A 9,619-nucleotide genomic window follows, 5' to 3' on the forward strand; every position below is an offset into this window, starting at 1 on the left:
CGCCCGGGGCGGATTTTATCCTGATGGGATAATGTTCGTTCTCGGAATGGCTGGCTTTCTCCTATCCTGTCTTCCTTCTCTCTTCGATTTAGGGCCGATAAGACCATAGCAGTTACAGTTCCCTCTCTCAAACCTCCTAAAAAAAAATAATAATAATAATAAAAAAAAAAAATTGTGAGAGAAAATCTATAACTTTATTAGAAAATTCGGAGAAGAACGTCTAAAGAAATCCAGACCTTACTCAGAAGTAGGGTTCAAAAAGAGTCAAATATGAAAGCCCCAAAAAGGACCCCAAATTGGAAGAATATTCTTTATGTACCTAGGTATAGTAGGTCACGACAACTATTCTTTATGTAATAATTTGACGTCACGACAACTATTCTAATGCAATGCTTTTCAAAGGTTTCTCTTCTGTAAAACTACGTCATAATGTGCGAAAGTTCTTTCTGGAACGTGCGCCTATTTACATGCCTGTCTCTAAAGTAGGACAGATAGGGGAACAAGGGGAAAACCGTCATCTTGCTTTCCTATGGTTTGGTATCTACAAACGCCATATTAGTTTCCAAAAGGAGCGGGTTCTGTTTCCGAAAGTTTCCTGAAAGGAAAATAAATAGGTACATCTTTTCTAAACAAAGAATGATTATTGAGTAATCATTTTCAAGAAATTCAATTTCCTTTTTAATCTCACTAGGTTGCAGCCCTTTCAAAGGTTTTGTCCCATGGTTCCGTTTTGCCCCGCCTCCCCCTATCAATCTATCAAGGCCATAATTTAATCTGGACAAGTAACACATCATGTGAGAGAATAACATTATTTGATGAGTTGCTTATCTTATTTAATTATAACAAGCAGGGTCCGTCCCTCCGGGAATTTTTCAGCCCGTAGTGATTAGAGAAAATCAGTATATACCTATGTACCTACCTAATTTGTTTAATATTCAGTTTATTATTATTATTCTTGATTTGATTTTTAGATTTTACTTTCATGTAATGATTTAAAATCAAGACTACTAGAGCCCGTTCTCCCTTTATTCCCAATATAATGTTCAAGTCACCCATCCATTTATTGGCCTTGCTCGGCGTAGCTTAACATAGGTGACGCTAAAACCGGTCTTAAATGATCGACTGAAGTGTTATCTAAAACTTTCTCGCTTTGAGTTCATAGGTCGTCGCGACAAATTTCAAGATCAGAGCTCATTATTTTGTGTGAGAAAATGTGAAAAAAAAAAAAAAAATATAGTTTATTGAATATATTTTATTACCCTCGGTTTTTCATCGAATATTAACAACTCGGAACGCCCTGTGAGGCTTTCTCCTATTCTGTCCGTCTGTCTTGGATTTCGGAACGATAAGACCGCGGTTTCGTTAGTTTATTGAAATACATTTTATGATCCTCGGTTTTTCCTATCGAATATTAACAACTCGGAACGCCCTGTGAGGCTTTCTCCTATTCTGTCCGTCTGTCTTGGATTTCGGAACGATAAGACCGCGGTTGTCAAGCTTCGTCCACACATAGTAGAAACCGTCCATCGACGTCGACTGAACCCGCACACTACCTCGACAACATAGATTCACCTCTTCGACGAGCAATCATGTTTGATGGACACACCTTTACATACAATTCCCTCAATCGAACCACTTTGAAAAAAAATCTTAACCCATTAGAGGACCTAGGATTTTCAAAAAGACATGGAAAAAGTTTTCACCTACGCGGTGCCAGTATCCTCAATCGAACCACTTTGAAAAAAATCTTAACCCATTAGAGGACCTAGGATTTTCGAAAAGACATGGAAAAAGTTTTTACCTACCCGGTGCCAGTATCCTCAATGGAACCACTTTGAAAAAAATCTTAACCCACTAGAGGACCTAGGATTTTCAAAAAGACATGGATAAGCTTTGTCCACACATAGAAACCGTCGATTGACGTCGACTGAAACCGCACACTACCTCGACAACATAGATTCACCTCTTCGACGATCAATCATGTTTGATGGACACACCTTGACATACAATTCCCTCAATCGAACCACTTTGAAAAAAATCTTAACCCATTAGAGGACCTAGGATTTTCAAAAAGACATGGAAAAAGTTTTAACCTACCCGGTGCCAGTATCCTCAATGGAACCACTTTGAAAAAAATCTTAACCCACTAGAGGACCTAGGATTTTCAAAAAGACATGGAAAAAGTTTTAACCTACCCGGTGCCAGTATGGGCTGGAGCTGATTGAAAGTCTTGATGACACATTGGTTGAAATCTGGATCACTGCGATGACAAGAGAAGTACTTCTGTACTGTAGGAGAAATGGAAAAAAGAGGAATAGAAAAGAAAGTTATAAAAAAAATCTTAACCCATTAGAGGACCTAGGATTTTCAAAAAGACAAATGAAAAGTACTACATGAAAATTGAAGAAGCTATGAAAATCGAAGAAGAAAGCTATTAATAGGCAAAAGAAAGAGGAATCCAAAAGGAATTCTGAGGGACGCACGGTTGGTCCAGTGGTAACGCGCTTGTTTGTCATGCAGAAGGTTCAGGATTCGATCCCCAGTCTACGGTATAGCCAAACTTTTACAATATCTCTAACCGTTTAGTCGGTATAGCTGAAAACCGCCAAAAGACGGTCAAAAACCACCAAAAACGGTCAATATACCGCCAACCGCAGCACCTATCTCAACCAAACGTTTTGAGTTGCATCCTTGTCACATTTGTAAACTACATACCAAATTTCAAGTCTTTAGCTCTTACCGTTCTCGAGATATTTTGTTTACAGACAGACACACACACGGACCAATTGCTGAATTTGGATTTTGTCTCTAGGGACCTCAAAACGTGTTTTGGCACTAAAATTTGACCATCGAAAATTTGACCCGATTACATTACTTTCCTTCCTATAGGATAAGGAAAGTAAAAAGACGAGAAACTCCCGCCGAAATTTTGACCCGATTACATTACTTTCCTTCCTATAGGATAAGGAAAGTAAAAAATAAAATAAGAATATAATACCTAGGTTTGTTTCTACCTACATACGTACATAATATAAAATACTTACCTATGTAGATGGATTGGATTACAGAGAAGAGATTACAAACGCACCTCTACCTATTTTTACAAGTGGGTAATATGGAGGAAAAATTGAATAACGTAGGTAAAAACCAAGATTTTCATTTCCCGTTGACAGGAAACATAGTGCCTATGTAGGTAATTAATTGTTGAAAATTCTAATCTAATTATTCCAAAGAAAACACTCATAACAGTAAAACTATTTTTTCAAGACATATCAGAGGTAGCCCTTTCCTACAGTTATCTCGATGAGGCTGAGTGTCTGTTTCGGGTCCCAGATGATCCCATCAATATGCCAAATTACCAACATACCAACCATGCCAAACGTTGCTTAGCTTCAGTGATCTACTGGGAACTGATGCTGTGATACATTCGTGGATATACACTATCTGGTGTCTAAAAAGGAACTTTTTTGGACTATCTAAGATACAAATTTTATTGCCTTTCTTTGGTTTACTTTTTTTTTCTTCAATTCTTTCCTTCGCAGTGGCGTAGACATTTATAACAAACTCCCAGAATCATACAAGTCCCTCAATCATAATCAACTAAAACTTGAACTAAAATCTAAACTTCTGGAAATCTGTCCGTACACTCCGTACAGTGTGGGGGAGTTCGAGTCCAATCTACACAAACTTATGTAGAATCTAGAATCTTTGGTAAGATCTTTATCTTTACTGTGGTCTTAATCTTACTTTCATACACCTATCTTCTTCTTAAATTAACATTGTGTATGTACTGTATGTATAATTTATTCACAATATAACATATTATTATTATTATTATTATTATTATTGTAAAAATGTAAATGTAAATGCAGTTTCTTTGTGTTATTATGTCACAACTTTGGTGCTCACTGCAGCATTGTAGGATTTTTCCAATCGTCATATTATGCTAAGTTTCTGCAAAAAGTTATGAGATCCCCCCAAAAAACCTCAGCAATGGTTCACCTCTATAGGTAACCCTTCAATCTAACAAGACTTCAATCAAAACTCAAATCTTCAGTGCAAGACGAGACTTCAAAACTTCACTCTTCAATGCAAGGCAAGACAATGAGGATGGAAATTGACTGCCGAGATTTTCATAGGTACACACATAATTTACTGTTAATTTTCCTCTAAGTTTCCCAACTTGGAAGTGGGGATAGAACTAAGGGAAGAATTTAGCATGTGGTGAGAGGAAAAAAAAATGAAAAAAAAAAAAAAAAAAAACCTTCTTAAAGTATTTCTGTACTGCAGGAGAAATGGAAAAAAAGAGGAATAGAAAAGAAAGTTATAAAAAAATTCTTAACCCATTAGAGGACCTAGGATTTTCAAAAAGACAAATGAAAAGTACTGCATGAAAATTTGAAGAAGCTATGAAAATTGAAGAAGAAAGCTATTAATTAGGCAAAAGAAAGAGGAATCAAAAAGGAATTCTGAGGGACGCACGGTTGGTCCAGTGGTAACGCGCTTGTTTGTCATGCAGAAGGTTCAGGATTCGATCCCCAGACTACACAGGAAAAAAACACTCGTATTAATAGAAAATCAATTTCTCCCAAAAATAAAAGATATTTTCCATTGAAATTTGTATAATCAATTTGAACTTTTTTTTACTTTAAAATTCAGGCTGTAGCTGCAGCATTTCAAAGTCCTCAAAGATGCCACAATCACAGTTTACCCTACCTTCTCAGATTACTTACTATCGATGGCAGAATGGACGCTCAATACCAGACAGCTGAGCAAAACATATTCAGCAACCAGGACAATGGAATTTGCCCGCGCCATGCTTTCCAATCCTCAAGGGTTCCAAATACAGTTACCTCAGCAATTGTTCACCTCTATAGGTAACCCTTCAATCTAACAAGACTTCAATCAAAACTTCAGTCTTCAGTGCAAGACGAGACTTCAAAACTTCAATCTTCAATGCGAGGCAAGACAATGAGGATGGATATTGACTGCCGAGATTTTCATACACACATAATTTACTCAACTGTTAATTTATTTTCCTCTATGTTTCCCAACTTGGAAGTGGGGATAGAAACTAGGGAAGAATTTAGCATGTGGTGAGAGGAAAAAAAATTGCAATTAAAAAAAAAAAACCTTCTTACAAAATCTGTTTGAAGAAAAAATTAGTTCTCCTTGGTTTTCAAGATTATGAATGATTTGGTGTTCAGTAAATGTTCCTAATAAATGAAAAAGAATCAGAGAATGAAAGTAAAAAAAGTAACATTTACCTATAAATTATAAAACAAAGTACGCAACATTTATTTAACAAGAAAAAAAAAGAACATTATTTAGGTCTGCACATTAGTTATTTAGAACTATTTACAATGTTGCGAAAAAAATAACATTCACCTAGGTATTTAGGTACCAAAAGAAAAAGAAAAGTGTTTTTCATTACTTACTATTTTACATAATCTTTTTTTTAAATTTAAACAGGTCTTAATTATTGTTCCATAAAATGTAATCTTATTACCAATCAAATATATAAGACCTTGTTTAGACTGCGAGAGTAAAGGGACTTTTCAGTCCTATGCTGGTAGTATAAACAAGGTATATTATATTCTATTCTATTCTAATCGGGCAAGTTAATTATGACTGTTAGGTCTGTCACTAAACAGATTGCCTTTGTTTCAATGGAAAGTTGAAAGGAATAGTCCAAAGTGTCAAAACAGCCTTCTAATCCCAAAACCCATTTCTGATAGTAAGCCTGTTAGGTGTGGAAGTCAAGGCTATAACTTTATGTAGAAAGACTTAACTTGTAAATACAGACAGTAAAACAATTTACCCAGGAAAATTATCATTAAACCTAGAGCACAGGGCCCTGCTTTCAGTACTATCTAGGTAAGTTTATTTTAATGTCAATGTCAATACACTTCAGTACACTGTTTACATACCTTTCCAAGAAAGATGGACGATGAAGAATCCCCATGGTTTTGAAGAACGTGTGGTAGCGATCACAATGGTTAGGAAAGTATCGCTTGAATCTGAATTCAGCCAAATATCCCGCCAAGTATTTATCCACTAGGACAAATCGAGGCAAATGTGAGTGCACATCTCTCCACAATCTCTGTATATTTTGAGTATGAGCTCCTGAATCTGGGTCTACGAAATTTATTTTACGATTCACGGTAAGGTGGTTGAATCCTTCTGTGCTCAGATTACTGTAGCCTTCCCAAGAGCTTGAAATAACTGTTGTATTGGCATGAATCTTTTCCTGGATTACATTGAGAAGTGTGTCAGCATCTGTAGTCTCAACAGGAATCAGAAAGTATTTGTTCTTATCTCCTCCTCTCTCAATGCCTCCAAATATCCACCTTCCATCATTTTTTCTTTTCCTTTTGCTTTTGAGAAAATCTGCCTTATCTATCTCAACTATTTTCCCCGGACCTCCAATCTTGATATTCCCAACTTCCATCTGTTCCCATTTCAGAATCACATCTCTACAGATGCTTGCCCATTTTGTCACACTGCTGGTAGGTAGCTCCATCTCGTCTGAGAGAAATTGATAACGAGGAGGTGCCCGTGTTAAATAGAAAGCAACAAAGGTTATGATCTGCTGAATTGACAATTGTGAATTTTGAAAGAATGTTCCACTGAGGATTGACTCGGAAAATCCACACTGCATCTTTCTCTCATTGATCATTTCGATACGGTTGCACGTGGCTCTTTTGGCCTCCCAGTCAATAGTACAAATAGACTTGCAATGGTGACACGGAATTTCGTCAGATAAACACCCATGCATCTTGAGAAAGGTGAAAACTTTCTTAAAATCATCATCCTTGTGTGAAAAGTAAAGCAAGTCTGCCATGCTAATTTCACAATTATTACACTCATTAAAAGTGGTCATTTTTATCTAAAAAAAAAAAAGAATGTAACTAGGTATGCTATGAAAAATTAAGAACTGTACTTTTATCAAGCAAAATTTTTCATGATCTACAACAGAAAACTAGAAATAAAATAAGATAGGTAAGCTATTACAATGCATCTTTTCAGATATGTTCTTGAACAGACTTCTATGCATACACATACAGTGTCCCAGAATTTAGATAGTCAAGGTTTTTCTCAAAACCAGCTTGAATTGCAAGGGAAACCCAAATATTTTGCTTTATTTTGGTTCCAAACATAGGCCTGGTTTGGGTAAATTTAGCTGAAAATTTTCTTGACGAAAATCCATTTTTTTTTCAAATCTGTTTGAGGTCCTAAATTTTCAAAAAAAAAAAAAAAAAAAAAAAAAAAAAAAAAAAAAAAAAAAAAAAAAAAAAAAAAAAAATTCTCAACCCCACAAGAAAAAAAAAAAAAAAAAAAAAAAAAAAACAACAACAACATTCCCGACCCCGATGACAGCAGCCACTATAGGTAATTCTTCAAGATTTTTCACCAAAATGAGATTTTCAAATCATCTGATCGAAAAAAATTTTGGACCCATTTTTTATTCATTAATTTTGGCAATTTTTCACATAGGTACACATAGAAGTCTGTTCAAGTACCTACCTATCTGAGATGATGTAAAATAATAGTTTACCAGAAACACTCTTGGAAATATTATCCACAAAAAGAACTATACTTCACATTAAAGTCAATAATGAATAAAAGCAAAAAGAAGAATCACAAGTTCAAGAGTTCTATCTATTCCCTCCATCGGAAGCCACATTTTATATTGCAACATTTATAGAAAGTGGTCATTGGTTCATCAGCACTCCTCGTTTGAATCTGCATGAAGTAGGCTCTCGGGTGTTCACATTTGGGACATTTCTCCTCTGTTGTATCAACATTTTCCCAAGCTGCAGCCCCTCCCATAACATGGTCAATTTCTTTAGGTTTGATCTTCAGTCGACCACATCTCATGGCTTCCTTTACATTGTAAATGTAAGGGCATGTTGTACATTTGAATTGAACGGCCTGAATGTGGTAGCTCACTTGGAGTATGTTGCCACAGTGGATGCAGAATTTGATTGAAGAGGCAGTTGACTTTGACATTTTACCTGGAAAAAATATGTATAATTTAACCTAGGTGCAAAAATCATGGGTAAGATGGGTAATACAAGCTTTAATACATTTGATAAAAGCTTAGAAGACTTCACCTCTCACCAATTAACAAAGACAAGTAACTTCTGGGGATTTGAAACGGCCAAGGCTAAAGACAGAGTGGAGTGCAGAGCATAGCACAGAGAGCATCAAACAACGACTTCAAACCACATAGAACTGAGAGTAAAAAGCTGTATGCTCTTTGCTCTCCACTTCACTGTTTTTAGCCTAAGCCAACCTCAGTACTGCCGTAGTTAACACAGATTTGGCTCTAGAGGTTGGTGGTTCAGTTCCAAGTCATGTCGCAATATTCAACGAAGTTGATTGGAAAACGACATCAATTTATTTCGTAATCATTTACAGTTGAAATTAATTTTTTATTAAAAAAAAAAAATAAAAATAAATAAAATGCCTACCGCAAATTGAAGAAAGTTCACCCACCAAATTTAGAGGACGTAACACTCTAGTAGGTAAGGATCCTATAGAAAGCTAAAGATCATCTTATCTAAATTTGGAGAAATTGAGGACCTTTTCAGTGGGAACTTTGGGATATAAAAAAAAACATTTTTTACCTTTATTTATACAAGAAAACCATTATTTAATCGTTGATTAATAGAAAATTTCACAAGACCAAAAAAGAAAAAAGGATTTTCTCAACTCACGTTTCACGTTTTTCAAAAAAGAAAAGGTAAACAAAAAGAAGTCACTGATGTGAAGCGAGCAATCTGTTCATGCAACTTCATGACAGGCGCTTTTATAGACCATGTTGCGCACATTGCATACATAAAGTAACATTCAGGCAGTTATAAATTTCGGACCCACAGTCGATGCTATGCCGTTTTTTTTTTTTTTTTTTTTTTTTTTTTTTTTTTTTCTTGTCTTAGGTATCTTGGTATTGTACGGTTACCGAAGTAGTAGGTAGCTACATGTGATAGGAATGGCAGTAACATAAAACTTATGTAGGTATCTAGATTCAAAATTCAGGGGCCAATGTATCATGTATCGCCAAAACTGCCCCACCTACCTACTTAAAAATCCACATGGAAATGACACTTCGAATTGTCAATGGCCTCAGGACTGAGGGCTAACTTCATCGATTTAAGGACATTAACGTAGGAACCTACCGATCTTATGATAAGGTATATAATACTGTAACTAAATACCTAAAGTTAGGATATTGAGATAATTGGGAAAAGATCCCTACAATCCTGCAGTGAGCACCAAAGTGTGATATAATAACACCAAAGAAACTTTATTTAGGTCCATTTTTTTTTTTTTTTTTTTACAAAAGGGCTAGAGGAGAGTCCTATGAATAAGAAAAGGCTAGAGGGTAGGGACTTTTAGAGAAGAAAAGTGCTGGAGGGAGAGACTATGAAGTGAATAAGAAAGGGTGAGGGAAGACGGCTATTGAATAAAAAAGGTTGCAGGGGAGAGGCTTATGACATAAGAAAGGCTGGAGGGGAGGTCATACTGAATAAGAAAAAGGCAGGAGGAAAGGCGATGGATAAGAAAGTGGGGGCTAAAGGAAGGCGGTCTATATAGAAATAAGGCTGGAGGG

General features: G+C 35.9%; 2 protein-coding genes across 5 annotated transcripts in view; both read right to left on the reverse strand.

Annotated features, from left to right (window-relative positions):
- Positions 1 to 4,991, reverse strand: part of LOC103520032 — a gene marked incomplete at its 3' end in the record, with an annotated part of 11,328 nt that extends 6,337 nt beyond the window's left edge. The window contains exons 1-2 of the mRNA XM_008485126.3: positions 4,734 to 4,991; positions 2,196 to 2,288 (exon numbers count right to left, since the gene is read on the reverse strand). Coding sequence (XP_008483348.1) covers positions 2,196 to 2,288; positions 4,734 to 4,818 — 178 coding nt within the window. The remainder of the gene's footprint in view (positions 1 to 2,195; positions 2,289 to 4,733) is intronic.
- A 968-nt stretch (positions 4,992 to 5,959) lies between these two features.
- On the reverse strand, positions 5,960 to 8,759 carry LOC103520031 (DNA-directed RNA polymerase III subunit RPC10). 4 transcript variants are annotated; one of them, XR_003394391.1, is made up of 3 exons: positions 8,634 to 8,759; positions 7,559 to 8,018; positions 5,960 to 6,889 (listed from the first exon to the last, which is right to left on the reverse strand). XR_003394391.1 is itself a non-coding variant. In XM_008485125.3 (2 exons), the coding sequence occupies exon 2, from the start codon at positions 8,011 to 8,013 to the stop codon at positions 7,663 to 7,665; it is 351 nt and encodes a 116-aa protein (XP_008483347.1). In that variant the 5' UTR covers positions 8,014 to 8,018; positions 8,634 to 8,759; the 3' UTR covers positions 7,477 to 7,662. The 4 variants fall into 4 exon arrangements, 1 of the variants encoding a protein (XP_008483347.1); XR_003394390.1 differs by having other exon boundaries at positions 5,960 to 6,969; XR_003394389.1 differs by having other exon boundaries at positions 5,960 to 6,982.
- Positions 8,760 to 9,619: the final 860 nt, after the last annotated feature.

Source organism: Diaphorina citri, unplaced genomic scaffold (genome assembly GCF_000475195.1).
Source record: "Diaphorina citri unplaced genomic scaffold, Diaci psyllid genome assembly version 1.1 scaffold3139, whole genome shotgun sequence".
Lineage (NCBI taxonomy): Eukaryota > Metazoa > Arthropoda > Insecta > Hemiptera > Psyllidae > Diaphorina > Diaphorina citri.

What these genes read in the sequence shown, in the direction of transcription:
- LOC103520031 (XM_008485125.3), bottom strand. Translation starts at nt 8,013, where the DNA reads ATGTCAAAGTCAACTGCCTCTTCAATCAAATTCTGCATCCACTGTGGC.